We start from the raw sequence: 24439 nt of genomic DNA, 5'->3' as shown, positions 1-24439 counted from the left end.
GGGACCTGAGTTTGGCTTCCTGCATCCACCACAAATATACACATGATTAAAGTTAAAATAAAGCCGGGCGGTGGTGGCGCACGCCTTTAATCCCAGCACTCGGGAGGCAGAGCCAGGCGAATCTCTGTGAGTTCAAGGCCAGCCTGGGCTACCAAGTGAGTTCCAGGAGAGGCGCAAAGCTACATAGAGAAACCCTATCTCGAAAAACCAAAAAAAAAAAAAAAAAAAAAAAAAAGAATAAAGTTAAAATAAATCTTTAAAGAACAATGTGAGTTTCTGCTTTAATGGCTGCTCTGTCTCATTAAGGATGACCCAACCCCCTACTTCCTTATCATTCCCAGAGGCTAAAATTTGAGTTGTTTATTTCCTCCTTTTCTCTTAAAATAAACACGTCTCCAGTCAGTGAGTGGAGGAGACTGTAAATGCCTGTCAAGGCCACTTCCCAGCAGCATCACAGTGGGTCTCACACCCTCAGCCAGAGTTGGCCTAACGGGCCTCAGTTCCACTTGCTACCCCCCCCCCCCCGCGCGTGTACCCCACTGACTGTCAAGGGGCAGACCCTTTCATACTTCAGCAACTTCCTTCTTCCATCCCACTTTGAACCTCACTTATAAAGCAGCAAACACACACACCAGAATGGCCACTCTCCAGGCCTGCTTAATTGAGAACGCTTCCTAATATTGACAGCTGCAGGTACCTACCTGTCTTTGTCCCCTCGGTAACCCGAAAGCTTCCAGACCTCAGAACGTTGAGGTGCACACAGGCACAGACATAAATGAAAGTTGTCGCTAAATTCATATGCCAATCAAGAACTAGCCTTACGTTAAATAACTAAGACATCTCCCATATAATGTTTCCTATTTTTAATTGGGTATCAATAGTGTTAGAATTTACAAGATTAACAGTTACACTGAGCTTTGGCTCATTACATATAGTTAATGCATTTTAAAAATTGCTGTGTCTGGGTCCACGTGACGGCTCAGCAGATAAAGGTGTTTGCCACCAAGCCTGGAGACCTGAGTTCATTCCCTTGGACCCACTTAGTGGAAAGAGAAGACCAGCTCCTACAAGTTGCTCTCTGACCCGCACAGTCACCATAATAACCTAGGCACACGCATATGTACACACAAAACTAAACACATAGAATTTAAAACAGTTTGAAAGCTGGATTCCTAAAGAACGTTGGCCACTCTCTAAGTTCCAGCCCTACTAGTCAGGTTCCCTGGAGATTCATCCCGCCTGTCAGCTGGACTTCAACGTCCTAATCTAACAGAACAAAATCTTAGCCTCGGGGTCAAGCCGAGGTCAAATGGACGGGGTGTTTGCATTTCTGCTAAATTTCACATGTAAATACTGAGCGTGAGGACGCTGGTGAACTGGGACTACACTGGGCAAGTGAGTCTCTTGCCATCCGGGTCAAGTTTTCTCATCTGTGACAAGGAGATAATATTCCTGTCAGGCATTGCAAGCATCCAGGGCAGTGTGGGAGCAGCTGAGCACTCGGCTGCTGGTTTATTGTGGAAATTCCTCATCCTTAGGTCAGAGGAGTTGCCAAATAATTTAGGCCCTGATAAATTCTTCTCATAAAAGGTATCAGACAACATTTTCTAACTCATCCTGTGGAAAACATGATGGTTCTACCAAAACCTTCATGATTTTTTCAACAAATGAAGTCATATTTTCCCTACTTTCTCGGGGACTCTGTGCCCCAAGTGTGTCCTCTTAACACCAGTCACCACGTCTCGGCCAAAAGTGGCACTTCCTGTCAACCGGGAAAATGTTGGTCTTTTCCATCTCAGGGCCTTTGCTGGGATCATTTCCTTTACCTGCAACACCTTCCCGTCCTCACCTACCCCTCAAGCTTCCCATCCCCACTTACCCCTCAAGCTTCCCATCCCCACCTACCCCTCAAGCTTCCCATCCCCACCTACCCCTCAAGCTTCCCATCCCCACCTACCCCTCAAGCTTCCCATCCTCACCTACCCCTCAAGCCACTGTTAGACCCAGCAGACAAGCTTCCTACTCGAAACATCTCTCTGGGTCAGCAAGAGGAAGTCCTTCCGCCTTGCACAGAACTGTGTGTGTGTGTGTGTGTGTGTGTGTGTGTGTGTGTGTGCACGCACGTGCGTGCATGCTTGTGAATACATGCCTTGTGCTACAGGGCTGCTCAGCACGTTTTCTTCTCTCCACCACTGGAGTGTAGGTTCTCAGAAGCACAGAGCTCGCACGTACATGGAGCAGGTCCTACCTACCATGGGACACGCAGACTGAGCAGAAAGCCATTCTGAACACACACTCACTGTGCTCACACAGCAGAGGAAGCAACAGAAGCTGAAGCCCGTGGGCTTCTGACGCTAGCAAGTCACTTACCAGTGCTGTGCCCAGTGAGCCCCTGCCGGGACTCACCGGAAGGGCGAAAGCATTTCAAGTGGGGCTTTAAACCATGGATTAGATTCTGGTGACTTCTATAGTGGTTAAAATAACCTGGAGAAAGTTGAGAGTTCTTTTTTGTTTTACAAAGAAACCTTAACATATATATGTATGTATCTATATAAAATTTTCTAAACTTGAAAGCAAGTTTAATCGGTTTTAAAATAAACAGGTCTACAGAAACAGCCATGAGAGCTAGTGTGATAGAAAATCGCAGCGCTCTAAGCAAGATTTGCAAAGAATAGTCAGTTCATAAGATATAGAATATCTGATGTCTACTGATATATTTCTGGATGAAAAGAGAAATACATTTCTTCTACAAAAGGTTTGTAAAGTACACCTAAGGCCTTCCTTTGCCTTTTATAGTGTGTCATATTTTAGAAAGCTTTAGTCATTATGGGACCATCGAAAGTTTCAACAGTGGTCGTTATGACTACTTTGTATTGATAATAAATACGTTTCTAAATGAGGCAAAGGAAACCAGACATGGAGCTCAATTGGTAGCGTGCTTGCTTACATGCACAGAGAGAGCCCTTGGTTTAATCCCAGAACCTTATAAAACAGGCATCTCAGTGCCTGCTTGTGATCCAGACTGGGATGGACAGGAGCCCAAGATCAGTTTCTACCACATAGTGAGTTTGAGACCAGCCTGGGGTACATGAGACCCTGTCTCAAAATACAAACAGTGCCGGAGGTGCCGTGGTGTCACACGGGACGGCATGGCCATCTTGAGGCATTACTCATTGAATGCCACCACAGATTTTTTAAAAGCAGGTTGGCCAAGGCCCGGCCGGCTGCGAGGATCACAGCACAGCCTCGAGACGGTCTAGCAAAGGCGTGACTCACTGGAGACGCTGTCGATGCTGCTGACGCTGTCTGAGTTGTGCAGATGGCGACGGTGCAGCTGTCGATAGAGACTAAACTTGGAGAATTTCCGGGGCTTTCCTATCCCTTTCAGCTTGCCGTCTGTTTCATCTATACTCTTCATGATGGGCTCGTTTTTATGAGATTCATGTTTATCCTTGAGGTTTAAGGATTCCGTAGACTCTATTGTTGCTGCCTGAGAAAGTTATTAAAAAAAAATGTGTGACATGGAATGGGCTTTCACTTCAGTAGAGCTGAGAGGAGGTTTACAGACAGTGGTGGTTCCCTCAGAACAAACTCACCATAGAGTCTCAGGTCAGCCATGGGGTAGTGGTGGATTTGCAGTCAGATTCTTCTGTTTTTATTTTGTTTTTGAGACAGAGTCTCTCTACATAGCCCTGGCTGTCCCGGAACTTTCTATGTAGATCAGGCTGGTCTCAAACTCAGAGATCCACCTGCTTCTTCCTCCCACATTTTGAGATTAAAGGTGTGTGCCACCACACCTAGTTAAAATTCTCAAAATTTCATTCACTGACCTTTTTACCTCACACTAATTACACTATTTAAATCCACTGTTAAACTATACAACTTCTCTGATGAACTGACTTCCTCTGTCAATCATTTTCTTTGTTACCCATTGCTGTGGCTTTAACAAGAAATGTTCCCCACAGGTTGTTTGAACACTTAGTTGGTGGCAGTATTTTGGAAGGCTTTAGGAGGTGGAACCTTGCTGGGGGAGGCGAATCACTGGGGGAGGGCCTTGAGGTTTGAAGGCTTGTCTTCTCCGAGCTTCCTCACTGCAGTTGGAATGGGATGAGCAGGAGTCCAGCTCCTGCCTCCACACCTTCAGCAGCATGGACTGTACCTAACCTGTGGCCAAGCAGCCTCACCTCCCTTACGTCACTTGTCCAGCCTTGGGTCACTTCGATGAGAAAAGCTAACCCATGTGTCTAGGCAGTACATTGCTCTTCCTCTCAACCCTCAGAAGCCAGCACAACGTAACCATCAGTAAGTAAGAAGAGCCCATGACATCTTTGAATAAGGACACTGCATTTTGGCAGTGGAGAGCTGAAACCCAGAACAAGCGTTCTGGCAGCTCTTGATTAGCAGGGACTCTGAGAAGTCATTAGTTAACTTCCTGCTGCAGTTCACTCTGAGTGACCCCAGACTGATCTGGTGATTTTTGCATCCGTAAGTAGGAAAATGCTAAAAACAAATGCACACACTCTTATAAGTGAAGTGCACAAAACGAAGCTCTGGAAGCTTCCTGGGATGGGCTTCTCATTCTTATTTAACCTAAGTACCAACTGTCACACATTTTTGTTCATGAACACCTTCTCTCAAATAGAAAATTAAATTCCTACTTTGAATAGAAAACCAGGGAGCTGATTGAGATAGCATATGCTAAACCGCTATACCGACCACACGCTCTCTCTCCCTGTGGGAGAGAAGCCGAACGAGGCCGGGTTCCGGGTTAGGCAGGTAGAGCAGGCTAGTGGGTATGTCCATCACACCTCTCGGATGCCACCTCTGAATCACAGGGTCAGTCATGCTATTCATGGGTTTAGACAAGCCTGTCAGTTTTGTGCTGTCCCACTGAGGTGACAGGTACTTACTGTGAGAGAGCCCATGGACAGTCCTGAGGTGACTCGCTTCACACTGCCCACATCTGTGAGTCTGTGTTCATCGTCATCCCACCTTCCATAGGCGAGGTCAATCCCACCCACAAAAGCCACCGATTGGTCGATAATGACAAGCTTCTCATGATGAGCCCACAGATAGACACTGGATGACACATGGTCTGGGTGCCTCATCACCTGGAGAAATCCACAAAGAATGTGGTTTATAAATGTCCATTACATCACAATAAAATAAGTCTGCTTTCTCCCTGTAAACATTTAAAAAAATAATTCAGGTACAAAAATGTGTTCTACACATGCCTAAGAAAGTCCCTCAAACTTCAAATTTCATTCTCAGTATTAGCAGAGAAAGACTTCTATCCAGTGTTTCCTTTCCTTTCTTTTCTTTTCTTCTCCTTCCTTCCTTCCTTTTTTTAAGGACTAACCTGGCTGGTCTTTTGAGATCCTCTTGTCTCTGGCATTCCAAGCGTGGGCCCCCACGTGACCCTCTTCTGGTTTAAGTCCTCAGCCAGATGAGGTGGTTTAAGGGAGCTGGCATTTGACTCGAAGGGCAATCATTAAGGCTAGATCAAGTTAACAGCTAGAGTTCTCTTTCCATCCCCTCCAATAGTTACCCTTGGCATAAATAAATTAATAAATAAGTAAATAAAATACTTAGCCAACATGCACTTGTGGAAAGACGTTTAATAAATTATATTTGTACTCCGATGATACGAGCACACAGATACCTGGACAGCTCCTTATGTGTAAGTGCTGGAGACGCTGAGAAGCCGCTCTCAGGAAGATTCCCTACATGATCCCATTGGACCTCTCTTATGTTGATGTTTGTAAGTAGGAAGACACAAAAATGTTGCCTGTTAGCTGTCACGAGCACTGCGGCTAGCACATGTCCATGTGAGTCTGTACATAGATCTTGGTCTCACTTCTCTTGGGTGCAGACCTAGAGGCCCAATTGCTAGGTCATATGGTAACTGTAACCCTAACTTTTGAGAAGCTAGCAGATAGTTTTCCAAAGTGACTGTACTATTATTCACTCCATCAACATGTACACTCTCTACCGTCTCAGCAATACTAGCTGTTACCTGACCGCTGATTATAGCTGGCCTAGTGGGTGTGAAGTCGCATCCCCCTGGAGTTTTGATGGGCACTTTCCTGATTCTTAGTAATGTTTAATGTTTTCTTGTGTGGTTTGGCCATTGGAATCTTCTGAAATGTCTGTTCAGGGCCTTGGCTCATTTTAAATTGTCTTCTAATGGTTGAATTGTACAAGAACTCTGCATAGGCTAGAAACACACTGCTTCTCAGATCTATGATTTGTAAATATTTTCTCCTCTTCTGTGGTTTGCTTTTTCATGTCCTTGATGGTGTCATTTGTTGTATTTTTTCTTATTTTTTTTTCTTTCTCCTCCACCTCCATTTCTTCACAAGGGTCACCCTAGTGGATTGCAGGGAGTTTCCACTGCACTGGTTTCTACCTCACTGTTTCAGAATGTTTGTTTACACTGTAAAGATGTGTCTCTGCCCAAGGCGCCATTTGATTGGTACAATAAAAAAGCTAAATGGCCAATAGCTAGGCAGGAGAGAATAGGCAGGACTTCCAGTCAGATGGAGAACTCTGGGAAGAGGAAAGGTGGAGTCACCAGTGAGACACAGGGGGAGCAGGAGGTGCAGTATGGAGATGAGGTAACAAGCCCCGTGGCAGAATGTAGATTAAAAAATATAGATTAATTTAAGTTACAAGAGCTAGTTGAGAAAAAGCCTAAGCTAAGGCTTTCATAATTAATAAGAAGTCTTTGTGTCATTATTTGGGAGCTGGCTATCCAAAGATAGTCCAACAAGAAAGTAACAACACCTCACCCCAAAATGTCCTCCCATTCCAACTGCCTCTCCCAGTACTCTCTCCCTCCATCTCTCCCACACCTGACTCCTCCTTTTTCCCATCCCTACACACCCCCAGTCCACCCATGAAATCTATTCTATCTCCCTTCTCTGGGAGATCCATGCATTCCCCCATGAACCCTCCTTGTTACTTAGTGTCTCTGGGTCTGTGAATTATAGCATGATTATCCTTTATTTACAACTAATATCCACTTATATATAAGTCAGTACATACCATGTTTGTCTTTCTGGGTCTGGGTTACCTCACTCAGGATGAATTTTTTCTAGTTCTATCCATTTGCTAACCAATTTCATGATGGCATTGTTTTTTTAACAGCTGAGTAATACTCCATTGTGTAAATGTGCTACATTTTATCCATTCTTCAGTTGAGGGGCATCTAGTTTGTTTTCAGTTTCAGGCTATACTGAATAAAGCTGCTATGAACATAGGTGAGCATGTGTCCTTGTGGTAGGATGAATCGGGTATATGCCCAGGAGTGGGATAACTGGGTTGCTGTGGGATATCTTTCTGTATGCTGTGAATATGTATTGCTCTGATTGGTTGATAAATAAAGCTACATTGGCCTATGGCAGGGCAGGATGGAGCCAGGTGAGAAAATACAAGAGAGACAGTGGAAGGAGAAAGAACAATGAAGCAGATGCCACCAGGAAAAGCAAAATAAAAAGTACCGGTAAGCCACAAGCCACATAGCGAGGTATAGATTTATAGAAATGGATTAATTTAAGATGTAAGAGCTAACTAGTGAGAAGCCTGAGCCATTGGACCACATAGATTAAAAATAATATAAGCCTCTGTGTGTTTACTTGGGTCTGAGCGGCTGCAGGACCGGGCAAGACAGAAAAACTTCCAACTACACTGAGTCTTGAGGTAGATCCATTTTCTGAGAAACCACAATTTGTTGTATTCTTTTCAGTTGCTAATGTCACGAAATCACACCTGGTAAATGAGTGACTTATCCTCTTATCCTCTTGACTGGTTTTTAACCAAGTGAGATACATAATTGTTACATATTTTAAGCCTGCTAGAGAATAACTCTTGTGACTTAATGGCTGAATAATATCTATCAATCGATTTTAGGTCTAATGAGATTTCAAGGAGCTTTTCCAAATATTTTACACTAAATACTGTTGGTCTGAAAATCTACAGAATTTCAAATCCTAGAAGAAGTCTCTTTATTGCTATCAGCAATCAGAGAACTGGGTGGTGACTTTATACCCAAGTTGTTTGGCAGTGTGGAGAGCAGACAGAACTCGATAAAACAGTGCAGGAAGCAAGTTCTTTGCTCAACTTTCATTTTCAGTTATCAGGGTTAGGTTGAGAAATGTAAGCTCTACTCACTCCCATCAACAGAGGGTGTATAAGGAAATATTTCAGCTGAACAGACGGGTCTCAGAAAAAAAATTTTTTAAAGCATTCAGCATCATTAGTCATCAAAGAACCTCTGTGAGTCAGAAGCCAGCCCAGTCTACAGAGAGAGCTCCAGGCCAATCAGACCACATAGTGAGATTGTATTTTAAAAAAAAAGGAAAGAGGGAGAGAGAGAGAGAGAGAGAGAGAGAGAGAGAGAGAGGGAGGGAGGGAGGAAGGAAGGAAGGAAGGAAGGAAGGAAAGAAGAAAGAAAAAAAGAAAAGAAAGAGAGAAAGAAAGAAAGGGAAGAAACTAAAATTAAAACTGCCATGGGGCTCAGCTGTACTCTTGGGTATATACAGAACTAAGTCACACCACACAGATTCTTGTACATCCATGTGTATTGCTGTTCTATTCACAAAGGCAAGCAAATGGAACTGATCCAGATGCCCATCAATAGATAAATAAAGACTATGTGGTATGTATACACGATAGAATTTTATTTAATAGTAACAAATGAAATAATGACATTTTCAGAAAAATGATGGAAAAGCAAACTATTGTATTAAGTAAAGTAGCCCAGACCTAGAAAGACAAATACCAAACGTTTTCTCTCATGTGTGGATCCTAGATTTCAACATTCATAAATGTGCACATCTATGGGGTGTGCGTAGGGTCAAGAAACTGAAACGGGATCGTGAGAGGGGGAGAGAAGTCTGAAGGGAACAGGGAGGGGGGAAGAGGGTATGGAAATACATGTGATATAAAAGCAAAATAAAGGGTGCTATGAGGATGAAGGGAAGGGGGAGCAGGAGGCTGCGTGAAGGAAATGGGGAGGGAACAAGGTATGAATACTCACCCTTTTGTATGCTAAGAAAAGCAAAACAAGACAATATAACAGTGCATTTCTGAGGGTTTGATGCTGTTCATTCAAAAATGAAGATTAAGGGAATCTACATGGAAAAGGCTCCTGTGGGACAGTGAGAACTGGTACCCGGTACCTTTATATTGGGGTGCAGCCGCATCAAAGTCCGCTTGCTGTATTCGCTGTTGATTCCGAGGGCTAGCTCCACCTCTTTGTAAAGCATTATGAAAATCCGAACACCTTGTTGCTGTCAAAGGAAAGAGGAATGAGCGTCTGGAGGGCCATGACTCCCTCCCTCCCTCCTTCCCAGTGTCAGAGCTCCTTAGTTCTATAAACTGGTGTGAAAGTAGTCAATGAACAGACAGTACAAGGAACGGCATGTATTATGTCAAGACACAAACAGGAAATACAGAAACTTAGGTGTGGTATCAAATACTGGTTATTCCAGCACTGGGGAGATGGAGTCAGGAGGAACAGGAGTTCAAGGCCAGCCGAGGCTACATGATCTTATCTCAAAAGAAAACCATCCTCGTTCCCATAGGTTCAATCACAAGAGTGTTGGTGCTGGACTACTTGTAAATCCAGGATGCAGAGACCAACACCTCAGTTCCTGAAGGTGCCCAGCAGCCTCAGTGCCTTTCTAGACACCCCCAAGCGCTTGTCACTCAGGAGAACTGTGACCCAAGCCTTTGAGGCAGCAGCTAGTGCCAAATGCGTCCTAAATGTCTCAGGCAGAGAGTGTGCAGAATTTTTCTTGCCTGAAAAAAGAAATGGTTTAAATGGAGGAGACACTTTTGAATCTTCAAAAATGAATGTGCTAGCTCTTAACTCACAACTAGATTCTTAATGTCCATCTTACCAGCAAAAGGACTTCGCTGCAGCAGTAGCTGTGATGTGGACTCACAAACTAACACATATCTGCCCCTGGACTGTGGGTCAGAAGAAAACAGACAGGGCTGTTGGGGGCCATTTCACTGTCACATTAAATCAGAAAGTGCCCGGTGAACTCCTACCGAGTTGTACCATCTGACCAGCAAGAGCCATGTGTTCACAATACAACTTCAAATGACATTAAGAGTTCGTGCTTTTAGGCAATAGAAAATGGGAATAAATACACAGTTTCCAGTGTTATTCTGCCAATACTGTATAGTGTGTGAATTCCTTATAAGACCACATCGCTTCACTGGCTAGTTATGCCTGAAATGAGTCTAAGGTTATGGAAGGTTGCTAGATTTACAATCAGGTGTTTATTAAATGTATTAGAACATACACCCTTGTTCTGAAAAAAAAAAAAGTCAAAATTAATCTACATGTCACACATGCTTCATACACTTGCTTGGACATGCATGTGCACACACATACATAATTCCATTTCTCCAGTTAATGCCTGGCCTTCAGAACGTATTTATTGCTCACTATAACTATTCAATTACTAGTACAATCAAATATGGAAGTGCAGGGCTGACAAGCTGCCTCAGTAAATAAAGGTGACTGCTGCCAAGGCTGATGACCTGAGTTTGATCCCTAGAACCCCTGTAGAAGGAGAGAACCTCTACACATACACTACAGCATGCATATACACTCACACGTGTGTGCATGCATGCACACACACACACACACACACACAGAGGCACACACACATTAATACATGTATATTTTAAAGAATGGTGTGCTGGAGAGATGGCTCAGCACTTACAAGCCTGCAGCGCTCTTGCTGAGGGTGAGAGTGTGATTCCCAGCTCCCATATCAGGCAGCTCAGAGCTCTACCTCCAGGGGATCTCATGCCTTTCTCTGGCCTTTGAGGCACCGTGCATATGTATACAAGCTTACCCAACAAACATAATTAAAAACTAAAAGTAAATACATTTAAAAAGATAATAAGAAATATATAATTTGAATAAAGAAATAAGGACATAAAAATGTAGGCAAGAAGGGAACAGGTTGATTTTTGATGACCTGTCAGTCAGTGCTCTGTAATAAAACACTAATTGAGGGCACGAAGGGAAAATTATTTTTTCCCCTTCTATCATTTGGCTATATTTTTCTATTTAAGTATGTTAAAAATTTATTACTGAACTATGGTCAATGCTAAAAAGAAGTCTCTGGGGGGGAAAAGTATAATTCAAAGTTTATAACCCAAAATTTCAACCTAAGTAATATATGCATAAACCTGACCTCATTCCCTGAGGTTCATTTATTTCAAGTGGATAAAATTCTGCTTTTGCTTTTAGAGAGTGTTTCTCTAATTCTTTTGTGTGTATGAGTGAGAGTGATGTATGTGCAGCACACATGCATTCCCATGCACAGGCACCTGTGAGTGTGGAGATGTGTGGCACACATGCATTCCCATGCACAGGAGCCTGTGAGTGTGGTGATGTGTGGCACACATGCATTCCCATGCACAAGAGCCCATGGGTGTGGTGCTGTGTGGCACACATGCATTCCCATGCACAAGAGCCCATGGGTGTGGTGCTGTGTGGCACACATGCATTCCCATGCACAGGAGCCCATGGGTGTGGTGATGTGTGGCACACATGCATTCCCATGCACAGGAGCCCATGGGTGTGGTGATGTGCAGCACACATGCACTTGCCTGTGTGTGAGCAACACGGAAAGGCTCTGTGTGTCCCCTCTATCACTGTCTTCCTCATTCCTTGAGGCAGCCTCTCCCTGAAACCAGAGCTCATTTTTCTGCTATAAACCCCAGCAGGTCCCTGTCTCTTGCTCTACAGCACTGGGGTGAAAAGTCCACACTAAACCCTTCCCAGCTTGCTGCCTATGGACATGGATCTGAACTCAGGCCCTCAGGGTTTTACAGAAAACATTCTTTTTTTTTTTTTTGGTTTTTCGAGACAGGGTTTCTCTGTGTAGCTTTGCGCCTCTCCTGGAACTCACTTGGTAGCCCAGGCTGGCCCCGAACTCACAGAGATCTGCCTGGCTCTGCCTCCCAAGTGCTGGGATTAAAGGCGTGCACCACCACCGCCCGGCACAGAAAACATTCTTAACCACTGTATCTCCAAATTCTGCCTCTTGAGCTTAAAATATTAATATTAATGAGGTACAGTAATTTGCAAATTAGGTACTTGGTCTAAAACCTGCAGTTTCCCACTCAGCAGGTTAACTGGTGGATTTTTGAGATAAAGATGTTAACTCTCGTGGACTGCACCAACACCTTCCAAATATTATACCTGGTAGTTTCTTCCATACCATGTCTTTTCTCACTTGAATAAAGTGAATCTACAGGAAATAGAGTATAAATTCTGTCCCCTTTTATCTTAAATACCAATTACTAATAAGGAAGTAATTATACAAATGTTATTTTTAATGGGGCTTGTCTTATATACTTGCACTTATACCTGTAATAAACAGTTAATGCCTGTCAGATTACCATAATAATAAAGCAGTGATTTCTTCCCTTTTGCATACCATATCACAGGGCAGCCATGAACTCCATAAATGACAAAATGCACTCCAGATCACAACCCAGCCATAAACTCCATAAATAGCAAAGTGTGCACCATATCATAGCATAACCATAAACTCCATAAATGGCAAAGGAAATCGTCCCTTTGCGATAAGGCCATTTGCTTTGTTGTAACAGTGCAGGCTTATGAAACCATAGAAGCTATTTTGGCAAACCAAAAGCCAAACCTACAGAAGACAGAGGCTAAGTTTGTAATTTAAACATAATTCTTTGAAGTAGCCTTCCTATATGCAAACAGCAATTGTGCAGAGATAATGATCAGTAAAACATTGCTATTCATAAAAGCTTAAAAGAAGCTGGGTGGTGGTGGCACACATCTTTAATCCCAGCACTCGGGAGGCAGAGGCAGGAGGATCTCTGTGAGTTTGAGGTCAGCCCAGTCTACGGAGTGAGTCCAAGACAGCCAGAACTGTTACACAGAGAAATCCTTTCTAAAAAACAAACAAACAAAAAAGCTTAAAAGAAAAAAATTACCTCAGAATTAACCTAACCAAATAATGAAAGTCCTCTACAATGATCATTTAAAACACTAAGGAAATTCACTAAAGACAACAGGCTAGAGGTGTAGCTCAGTTGGACGTGTGCTTGCCTAGCATGCTGGAAACCCTGGGTTCAGTCCCCAGCACTGAATAAACCAGGCATGGTGGTGCACAAAGCAGGAGGATTAGAAGTTCAAGGTCAACATCCTTGGCTATGTAGTGAGTTCACTGTCAGCCTGGGATATATAAGATGGTAGGATATGAGAAGAAAGGGGAAAGATCTATGTTTCAGGATTGGCAAAGTTTATTTTGTGAAAATGGCTGTGTCCCCAAAGGCCACCATAGGTTCAATACAATCACTACAAAAATTCCAATGGCATTCTTCATAGAAAAAAAGAAAAATCCTAAAATTCACAGAAGCATGAAAGGCCTCAATAATCAAACAATGTTGAGCAAAAAACCAATGCCTGAGGCATCATCACGTCTGATTCCAAGTTACACCACAGAGCAAGAGGAACGAAAGCCAGGGAACTGGCAAAACACACCAACACACAGCTCAATGGAACAGGAGAGAGGCCCAGAGTTAAAGTCACACAGTATAGCCATCTGCTTTGTGGCAAAACATTAAAAAACAACCACAAAAAAAGGATTGGCAAAAAGACATCCTCTTCAACAAATGGTCCTGGGAGAACTAGGTTCAAAATGTAGAAGAACGAAACTAGATCCTGGTGATATAGAAATATAGGATATAGATATGATAGGATGAAAAGGTAGACTATTGAATCTACTTTTAAAGAGTAACAACTTGTTTGAAATGTTTTACATTGGTGTAGATTTTAATTTATAGATACAAATTTAAAGCTAATTTTGTTATACATGTGTATATTTCTACTTGTGTTTAAGGTATTATGTTTATGCAGCTCATTTGAAATTGTAATGGATAATTAAGAAATACAGATTAAGCCTGGCAGTGGTGGCGCATGCCTTTAATCCCAGCACTCGGGAGGCAGAGCCAGGCGGATCTCTGTGAGTTCGAGGCCAGCCTGGGCTACCAAGTGAGTTCCAGGAAAGGTGCAAAGCTACACAGAGAAACCCTGTCTCGAAAAAAAAAAAAAAAAAAAGAAATACATATTAATAATTAGTCTTCTATGATAGTCAAACTTATAGTCATGTTAAGTTTTCTAGGTACACATAGATATGATTCAGTTAGGTAGGTAATCTTCAAATACTTCAAAGACCTACAGAATATGGCATTTAAAATGTTTTAAAAACTTAGACTTTCTGGACCGTGAGACACATCTGCTTTGATTTACTTCAAAGAGAAAGATGGGTGTCAAAGACACTCCATATGGAGTTTAGCTTCTTCTTGGCAAAAATAGCCATTTGGGCAAAAAACTGTTCTTGCCTGGACTGCTTGACAAAATGTTGCATTAACTGGACATGCAGGACCCACAGGAAGGTGACCACTGAACTTTGCAAGGCAAAATGGTCCTTCAGGTTCCTGCTTCACAGAGGAAACTACCAGACATTCTATAGGACACAGAGAAAAGTGACTGGGAGACTCTAGGGCTGTGGGCTGAAGATGGATGCTCCAATGTTGCAGAGGAACTTTGGATGACTGTCCAGGCAGGCAGTTGTCTCTGTCATTCTGGATTTTTGGAAGTTGCTTACAATGCTCTTCCTGTTTACTTAGGTAATATTGTATCCTTCTGGGCTCTTTGATGTAGTTGAAGACTAGATAGTTAATTGGATATGAGACTTTAGACTCACAAATATAGGATAAATAGAATATTTTCTTTGAATTTGCCAAATATAAATAGACTGGATATTGTAACTGTAATTTTTGCTTGATAACTGTATTTTTATCTGTACTTTTGCTATGTTGGAGTTGAAAACTTACTTTTTGGAAAAAAAAAAGAAAGGGAGAAGTGCTGTGGATATTGCTCTGTATACTGTGAATGTGTTGCTCTGATTGGTTGATAAATAAAATGCTGATTGGCCAGTAGCCAGACAGGAAGTATAGGTGGGGTAAACAGACAAGGAGAATTCTGGGAAGAGGAAGACTGAATCCGGAGATGCCAGTCCACCATCCAGGGAACAGCGTATAATGACACACAGGTAAAGCCACAGAACACATGGCGACATATAGATTAACAGAAATGGGCTGAGTTTAAATGTAAGAGCTAGTCAATAGTAAGCCTGAGCTAATGGCTGAGCAGTTTTAATTAATATAAGCCTGTGTGTGCGTGTTTACTTGGGTCTGAGCAGCTGCACACTGTAGGGCTGTGGGAGCAAGACAGGACCAGGAAAACTTTCAGCTACATCATGGCCTCTCATCCTTTATAAAAATCAACTTCAGACCAGGCACAGTGGGCAGGATTTTGATCCCAGCACTTGCGAGGCAGATGAAAGTGGATCTCTGTGAGTTTGAGACCAGCCTGGTCTACGTAACAAGTTCCAACCCAGCCAGGACTATACAGTAAGACCCTTTAGCAAACTGCTTTTTCTCAGAGAAGAAGAAGGGCACTATTAATAAGCACTATTAATAATTAAGAAGGCTCTCTGGAGGGACCTTTGTGAAATAACACATTTCTTATCTTTGCTGAACTTAAGTTAACAAAGTTCTAGAGTGAACTGAAAAACTGCAGACACATTTTTAGTCCTCCTTCCTAAGGAGCCTGTCATTAGATACTCTGGCACAACAGGACAAACACAGGGGAACTTTAGGGGCTTTGGACACACAGAACACACAAGAAGACAATGAAAAAATACAGTGGCAATCAAAAGGACCCCATTTCATGGCCAGCTTCTTCTCTTTATTCAGAGTAGCATGGTCCAAGCATTTCCAAAGCACAGTCAAGTCTGTCTGCTGCCTGTCATTATCTTGTACAACCCTCCCAGAGGGTTTGTCAAAAACTTTCCTTAGGGTGCAGTAGTAGGAGAAGGAGAACCAAATGATGAATGTTAAAGTCGCTGTGTGGTGGTGTTCAGTTGTAATACCGACACTTGAGAAGGGGAGGCAAGAGGATCAGGGCTTAGATGCTAGCCTGGGCTACACGAGATCCTATCTCAAAAAAGTGTGTGTGGGGGAACGTGGGGCTATGAGATGGCTCCTCAGATAAAGGCACTTGCCTCCAAGCCTGAATTTGAATCTTACAACTCCCTCAAGTTGTCCTCTGATGTCCACACACGTGTGTACACACACAAATAAATTTAAAATAGAATTTAAGAAAAATTTTTAAAAGCGGAAATCATATCCTCACTATTTAAAGATAAGAAACACTGGGCTACCATAGCACAAATATCTATGTATTTTTATCAGTTTTGTTTAAATATGGTCCTGGAGGTTAAAGATGCCCCTTTTCTTCCTCTGTAAGCCATCCCAGCCTCTTACTGAGCATCCCACCGGCTTTCTGGGTAGAGGGGTATGGCTCTCTCTCCCTTCTCTAGTGCGGACATCTTTCCCTCTGATGACTGACTATAGCTGCAGTCTTGTGTCCTGTGATGAAAAAAATTCAAGTGGATGACAAATTCAATGTGAAACGCAAAACCCTGTGACTGCTGCCAGCTCACTGCTCTGAAAAATTCCTTTGGTGTCAATCTCACATTTCTAAGATTGAAACATACACAATTGTGGTGCAGAGCTCTGGTTACCATAATTTGGGCAACATGTGTTCTCAGTTCCTAGTGTCCTAACGGCAGAACTGTGGTAACCAGAGGCAAGGGTGCCTGAGCCATCAACAACATGCTGTCAAGACTGGCTGGCACTAATGACAACATCACATATCAGGAGGCCCAGGAAAGATGGTATTATCAACTTAGTTGTCTCCAGAAAAACAAAATACGCTATTATAAGAGATGTTGACCTACATATCAGGTATAAGGCAGACAGATTTATAGATTCTTCTTAAAAATATTAAAAAACAATCTGTACAAAGAAGAGAAATGTTTCATTTTAATCAATGTTATGGATCTCTGTGACACAGTAATACAAAAATAGCTGGCAATGGTGGTGCACCTCTTTAATCCCAGGCCTTGGGAGGTAGAGGCAGGCAGATCTCTTTGAGTTCAAGACCAGCCTGGTTTATAAAGTGAGTTCCGGGACAGCTAGGACTGTTACACAGAGAAACCCTGCCTCAACAAACAAACAAACAAACAAATAAATAAATAAATAAATAAATAAATAAATAAATATTATGTCACACCCTATTCTTTTTTAATTTAGCATGTGGCTTTCAGAAGCTAAATTATGTATGAGAAGCATTGTTCATGTGCACATGACATATCAGATTGGAATGGTTCAAATGTTAAAAATTTTATGAGCAAAGACAAATTCAGTGCAGTGAGATGAAGGAGAACACTCCACTAAATGTGCCATGGAGCCAATAACCCTTCATAGCATCACTGTTTCTCAGGGAATTAAAACATATCATTACCCACAATTTAAGATTACAAGCTACAGAAAGCATCTAATCTGAAAACACAACACTATCATCAAGATGTAATGTTTGGCCGGGCGGTGGTGGCGCACGCCTTTAATCCCAGCACTCGGGAGGCAGAGCCAGGGGGATCTCTGTGAGTTCGAGGCCAGCCTGGGCTACCAAGTGAGTTCCAGGAAAGGCGCAAAGCTACACAGAGAAACCCTGTCTCGAAAAACCAAAAAAAAAAAAAATGTAATGTTTGTTCACTATGGTATTCATTAGAGACTGCAGCAGGGTTTGTGGGTCGAAAGCTATGAGAAGCCATTCCAGTGGTGTAAAAGGCCAGGAACCTTGAGGGCAGAAGACAAATGCATGCCAGGTAACAGGCAACAACAGGTAGACGGCCAGGCTTGCAGGATCTTTCTCCTGAGCCCTGGTCAACATTTGCTACCTTTCTTGGGCTACTTAGAAGTCTACAGACTCCTCGTACTCTGGGCATCTCAAATGGACATCTCTAGGATTGGGGATGCAGCTTATGGATAGATAGCTAACAACCTGGGCTTCTTCTCTAGTTCAGAAAGGAAGGAAAGAATAAGGGAGGGGGAGACAGAAAGAATGAAGAAAGTCAAGGAAGAGAGAGAGGGAGAGGGGAGGGAAGGAAGGAAGGAGAGAAGGAGGGAGGGTGAGGAAAGGAGAGAAGGAAAGAGAGGAGGAAGGAGGAGGGAGGGAAGGAAAGAGAGAAGGAGGGGGAGGTAGGGTATGGAAGGAAAGAGAGAAGGAGGAAGGGGGAGGGAGGGAAGGGAAGGAAGTAGAGAATGAGGGAGAGAGGAGGGAAGGGGGAAGGGGAGACAGAAAGAGGAAAGAAGGAAGACAAAGGATGAGAGGGAGGGTAAGGGAGGGAGGGAAGGAAGGAGAGAAGGAGGAAGGGAGAGAGGGGGAGGAAGGGAGGGAGGGAGGGAGAGGATTTCAGCTCTGTGAATCCACATTTCCTCTACTATCTCTCACTACTATTGGGGAATATTATTTTAAAATGTATTGCATTTTTTTCCTACTGCTTTTGTTAACAATGCCAAAATGTGTTTGATTACATAAAATTAATCTGATAGGAGGTGGTAAGGAGGAACCATGTGTAGCAAGGGTTTTTTAAGTGGGGGCTGAGAGAAGGATGAGGATTTTTTTTTTGGAAGATGCCAGCAAAGGGAGGTTAGCTACTTGTTATTCATCCTCTCTGAGCAAGCAGAATTCTAGCTTAACTGTTGAATTGTGAGTTCTTTATATTTAGATAATTAGAACAATGTGGTAGGGTTAGAAGTCATGAAATTTCCCAAGATCAAATTCTTGGTGAGGGTCAGTATGCTGATCTGCAAAGACAGTGTATGTTGGATAATAACACCCTGATTCTATGTTGTATAGCAGCTTTGAATGCTTGGGACAGGGTTGAAGAATCAGGAAAGAGGACTGAATCATTTACTAAAATTATACAAGGTCCAAAAGAAGCTTTCACTGATTTTTTTACACAGATTAATATCAGCTGTAAACAGAATGATATCTGATCCAGATGCTAGACAAATATTAATTGAAACTTTGGCTCTTGAAAATGCTAATGCAGCATGTAAAATGGTGACTAGGCCTTTAAGGGCAAGATCAGCACCCATAGAAGAGTGGATCAGAAATACAGTTGATATTGGCTCCTATATTTCTAATAATAATACTTGGATGGGAGTACTGCTTTCTAAAAATACGAAGAAAAATCAAAATGTTAGGTGTTTCAATTGCAGTAGATAAGGTCATCTGAAAAAGGAGTGTAGGCAAGGTGCTCCTAGAATCAATTTTTTTTTCTAGAAATAATTCAAACAGAAGGCCCCAGCCTTCTGGAGTATGCAGAAGGTATGGCAAAGACTGGCATTGGACTGATGAATATAGATCAACAAGGGACAGGCAGGTAACCCTTTGCCATTGGGAAACACCCTGCAATATCAATATCAGTATCAAATGTAGCTCAATCATTGCCTGCCAGCATTGGGGAAAATCCTCCACAAAACAATTAAATGATTTACTGCCTGTTATTAAAAGCCATACTGATTTGGATGCCAGAACAGCTTTAGAAGATAAAACAACATTTTCAGGAGAAACCATAAAGCAAATATTTTGGCAAATTTCTATAAATGAAAAGACCAAAGTTAAAAACATGAATAAATGACATAGAAATTGAGGGTTTGGTAGACACAGGTGCAGATGTAACAATAATTGCACCAAAATCATGGAATCCAGGTTGGCCTCCTCAAGAGGTAAATGTTCAGCTTTTAGGAACTGGCAGTTTATCGCAAGTAAAACAGTGCAAGGGGGGTTGAATGTGTAGGGCCAGAAGGACAGAGAGGGAAAAAAAAAGCCATATGCGGCTAATATAGCAATGAATTTATGGAAGCATGATTTACTACAGCAATGGAATACTCATTTTAACATCCTCGCAATCTCAGACACAAACTATAAAATATGGAATGCTTCAGAGAGAAATATCAAAAGATACTATCAAGGACAGTCACAGACCATTCAAGCTGTACATAAGCAAGGCACCACAGCTGTTGGTATTTCAAAGGTACCAACAGCCCTACCTTTAAAATGGCTGACTGACAAACCTGTTTGGGTGGAACAATGGCCTTTGACATCAGAAAAATTACAGGCCTTAGAATAGCTGGTACAAGAGCAGTTAAGTGTTCAACGTATTGAAGAATCAACCAGTCCCTGTAATTCTCCTGCATTTGTTATTAAAAAAAAAAAAATCTGAGCCGAGTGGTGGTGGTGCATGCCTTTAATCCCAGCACTTGGGAGGCAGAGCCAGGTGGATCTTTGTGAGTTTGAGGCCAGCCTGGGCTACAGAGTGAGTTCCAGGAAAGGCGCAAGGCTATACAGAGAAATCCTGTCTCAAAGAACCAAAAAAAAAAAAAATCTGAAAAAAATGGAGAATGGAGAATGGTAACAGACCTAAGAGCTATTAATAAGGTGATTCAGCCAATGGGCTCCTTACAACCTGGAGCCTTCTCTATTACCTAAATGGCCTATTATAGTTATTGATTTAAAACAGTGTTTCTTCACTATACCTTAATAAGAAAAAAATAGAGAAAAATTTGCCTTCATGGTGCCTACTTAAAATAATTATCAGCCCATTAAGAAATATCAATGGAAGGTTCTCCCACAAGGATGTTAAACAGCCCCACTCTGTGCTAATATTTTGTTAGATGGCCATTGGAAATAATTCATGTACAATTTTCTCAATCTATAATTTACCATTATATGGATGATATTTTACTAGCTGATTCAAATGTAGATACTTTAGAGAAAATGTTTGAAGACATAAAGAAAATTTTGCCTTACTGGGGATTACAAATTGCTTCTGAAAAAATACAAAGAGGAGATTATACTAATTACTTAGGATATAAAATAGGTTTACAAAAAATTCAACCCCAAAAAATACAAATCAGGAGAGATCAATTGCAGACTCTTAATGACTTTCAAAAATTGCTGGAAGACATTTCCTATCTATGGCCCACTACTGGAGTAACAAATCAAGAACTGAGTAATTTGTTTCAAACTTTAAAAGGTAACAAGGACTTAAATAGTCCAAGAAAATTATCAGCTGTCTGACAGAGAATTTGCTTTGGTGGAAAAGAAATTATAGGATGCACATGTGGATTGTTTGGACCCGGAGGTTGATTGCATTCTAATTATTTTACCCTCTAAGCATTCCCCAACAGGGATTTTAATGTAGAGGGAAAATACTATCTTAGAGTGGATATTTTTACCATACAAACAAGGTAAAAATTAACATATGTGGAAAAGGTCTCTGAGTTGATTCTAAAAGGAAAATTAAGACTTCGTCAGTTGACAGGAATGGACCCAACAGAAACTGTAGTGCTTTTTACTAATGCTGAAATTGCTTCTTTATGGGAAGAGAATGAAGACTGCAAAGAGTTGCAGTAATTTTTTGGGAGAGATAAGTAACAATTATCCAAAAAGCAAGTGATTTCAGTTTATAATTAAAAAAAAACTAATTGGATTTTTACCTCATATAATAAAAGGTACCCCAATTTCTGGAGCCCCTACATTTTATACTGATGCAAATAAATCAGAAAAGGCAGGTTATGCATCAGAAAAAAATAAGTAAAGTGGCTCAAAGCCCTTATGATTCAGTTCAGAAATCAGAATTAAATGCTATTCTCATAATATTATTAGACTCTTCAGAACCTTTTAATATAATTACTGACTCAGCAGGCATAAAGAGTTGTCTTACATATTGAAACCACTGCACTTACTCCTGATAAGTCAGAATTAACTTTGTTATTTATACAATTACAGGAAATAGTCAGGAATAGGAATCATCCCATATATAACACATGCCAGATCCCATACAGGTCTGTCAGGCTCTTTAGCACAATATAATGATGAAATTGATCAGTTATTAATAGGAAATGTGCTGGAGGCCTCAGAGTTTAATTTTAAAAAATCATGTCAATAGCAAGGGTTTAAAAAATGAATTTTCCGCCGGGCGGTGGTGGCGCACGCCTTTAATCCCAGCACTCGGGAGGCAGAGCCAGGCGGATCTCTGTGAGTTCAAGGCCAGCCTGGACTACCAAGTGAGTTCCAGGAAAGGCGCAAAACTACACAGAGAAACCCTGTCTCGAAAAACCAAAAAATAAAAAAATTAAAAATGAATTTTCCATCACTTGGCAACAAGCCAAGGAAATTGTAAGAAAATGTACTACTTGTTCCTTATGTAACTAAACTCTACCTGCAGGAAGTAACCCAAAGGGTACTCAAAGAAATGAAATTTGACAAATGGATGTGTTTCATTTTGCAGAATTTAGAAAATTAAAGTATGTACACCACACCACAGATACATGTTCAGGACTTCAATGAGCAACTGCTTTGAGTTCTGAAAAGGCTGATTCTGTAATTACACATCTATTAGAAGAAATGGCCATTATGGGGATACCTGTACAAATTAAGACTGACAATTCTCTAGCACATGTGTCTAGTAAAATGAAACTTTTTTTAATATTATAACATATAGCATATTATAGGTATACCACATAACCCCACAGAAGAAGCAGTTATAGAGAGGTCTAATCAAACTTTAAATGAAATGATTAATAAACAGAAGGGAATAACAAAGACCTACCAGAGTAGATTACACAATACTTTATTAACTCTAAATTTCTTAAATGCTAATGAAAAAGGAACAATAGCTACAGAGAGACATTAGATAATAGAAAAAAACTGATGAATTAAATCAACCTATATATTTTAAAGATGTATTAAACTCAGAATGGAAACCAGGCTATATGTTATGTTAGGGGAAAGGTTCTGCTTTTGTTTCTACAGGAGAAGAGAAGCTATGGATACCATCAGTATTGATAAAAAATAGATTTGAATAGGAAAGCCTTTCTGATGAAGAGATAGCTAAGAGTTAAACTGGCCAAATGGTATGGTATATTTCCAACAGGATAAAATTTCCTAAGTCTTCCTAAATACTTGTTTTTGTTGTCCTTTACATCTATAAAAGGCAAATGGTCTTTTTATAGTCTCAATTTAATTAAAATTTAAAGCAGGCTTTAGGGTTGGAGCATGGTTCTCTCCTTCTCTAAACCCAAGCATGTTTGTTAAAGGAAAATCCAAAATGTCTGTCTCATGTCAGAAGAGCAACCTGATGTGGGACAGAAGAAAATCAAAATTTAGGGACTTTTCTATTGTCAATAATTTCATAATCCTTTGGCTTTAAGTATTTAAAAATTTCCATAGATGTAAATATTAGTTATAAATTATGACTATTCTGTATATGACATTTAAAATGTTTAGGTTTTTAGCAGTGAACCATAACCATTCATAACAGTGACCTTTGACTTCTCTAATAGAAGATAGGGCCCCTCAATGAGGATTCTATAGGGATTGTGGTATTGCCATTAAAGAGACAAGAACAACCCAAAGATCAGTATCAGACTACAAACTGCCCAAGACAACTCTAAAGTTGCTTACTGAGAGGGTCCAGCCTCATAGGATACTTTAGCCAAGATTTCAGATAAGCTTTGTACTTTCCCATTACACAGAGGCTGAACAATAAATGTTGCAGTTGGTTTTCTCAGGACTTGGCCAATATTTCAGTTTTTTCAGGGTATTATCACCCCCAGACAACAGGAAGTAATTTTGGGGGCATGATACCTACATTCCTAAGAGGTGGGGAGAATGGTATTTGGTCATTTGGTGTGTTATGGATGATTGCCTTCATTTTGGGGGGTTGTTTATTAATTATTACTGGCATTGGCAAGGGTGGAAATTATACAAATGATATTACATTCAGGGATCTCTTTGGAAAAAGAAAAAGAAGAGGAGGATATAGGAATGATAAGATAGAAGGGTAGATTATTAGTCTACTTTAAATAATAGGGTAGATGATTGAATCTACTATAAACTAAGGGACAACTATTGATCTAAAATGTTTTGTATTTGTAAGGACACAAATTTAAGGTAATTTTTGTTGCAACACAGTGTATGTGTGTTTCTGCTCTTGTTTGGGGGATTTTTGTATATTGATAAAAATGTATGGTTATTTTTGTTACATCATATTGTATATGTGTTTCTGTTTTTGTTTGAGGTATTGTGCCCATGCAGTTCATTTGGAAATGTAGGGTGAAGTTCTAGTTTTTAAAAGCTATTATTATAAATTATATAGGATAATCAGAAAATATAAATTAGTGGTTAGTCATTTATACCAATCAAAATTATAGATATGTTAGGTATGCTTTCCAGATCATATAGAGATATATTTTAGAAAGATGATCATCAAAGACCTACAGAATACAGTATTTAAAATGTTTTTGCTAACTTAGAGCTTTTCATGACAATGAGACACATCTAATCCTGGCAGCACCAATTTACTTCAGAGATGATGGGCATCAGAGAAAGTCCTTATGGAGTTTGCTTTCAATGTGGCAAGGCTAGCCATTTTGGCAAGAA

General features: G+C 41.0%; 1 protein-coding gene across 1 annotated transcript in view; it reads right to left on the bottom strand.

The window, feature by feature from the left end:
* Positions 1-24439, bottom strand: part of Pld1 (phospholipase D1) — a 136070-nt gene that overhangs the window by 72792 nt on the left and 38839 nt on the right. The window contains exons 12-14 of the mRNA XM_059265291.1: positions 9183-9293; positions 4911-5111; positions 3277-3490 (exon numbers count right to left, since the gene is read on the bottom strand). Of these exons, the coding sequence (XP_059121274.1) occupies positions 3277-3490; positions 4911-5111; positions 9183-9293 (526 nt within the window). The remainder of the gene's footprint in view (positions 1-3276; positions 3491-4910; positions 5112-9182; positions 9294-24439) is intronic.

The sequence above is a fragment of the Peromyscus eremicus genome, chromosome 6 (genome assembly GCF_949786415.1).
Source record: "Peromyscus eremicus chromosome 6, PerEre_H2_v1, whole genome shotgun sequence".
Classification (NCBI taxonomy): Eukaryota; Metazoa; Chordata; class Mammalia; order Rodentia; family Cricetidae; genus Peromyscus; species Peromyscus eremicus.
This window is presented reverse-complemented; position numbering and strand designations above follow the sequence as displayed.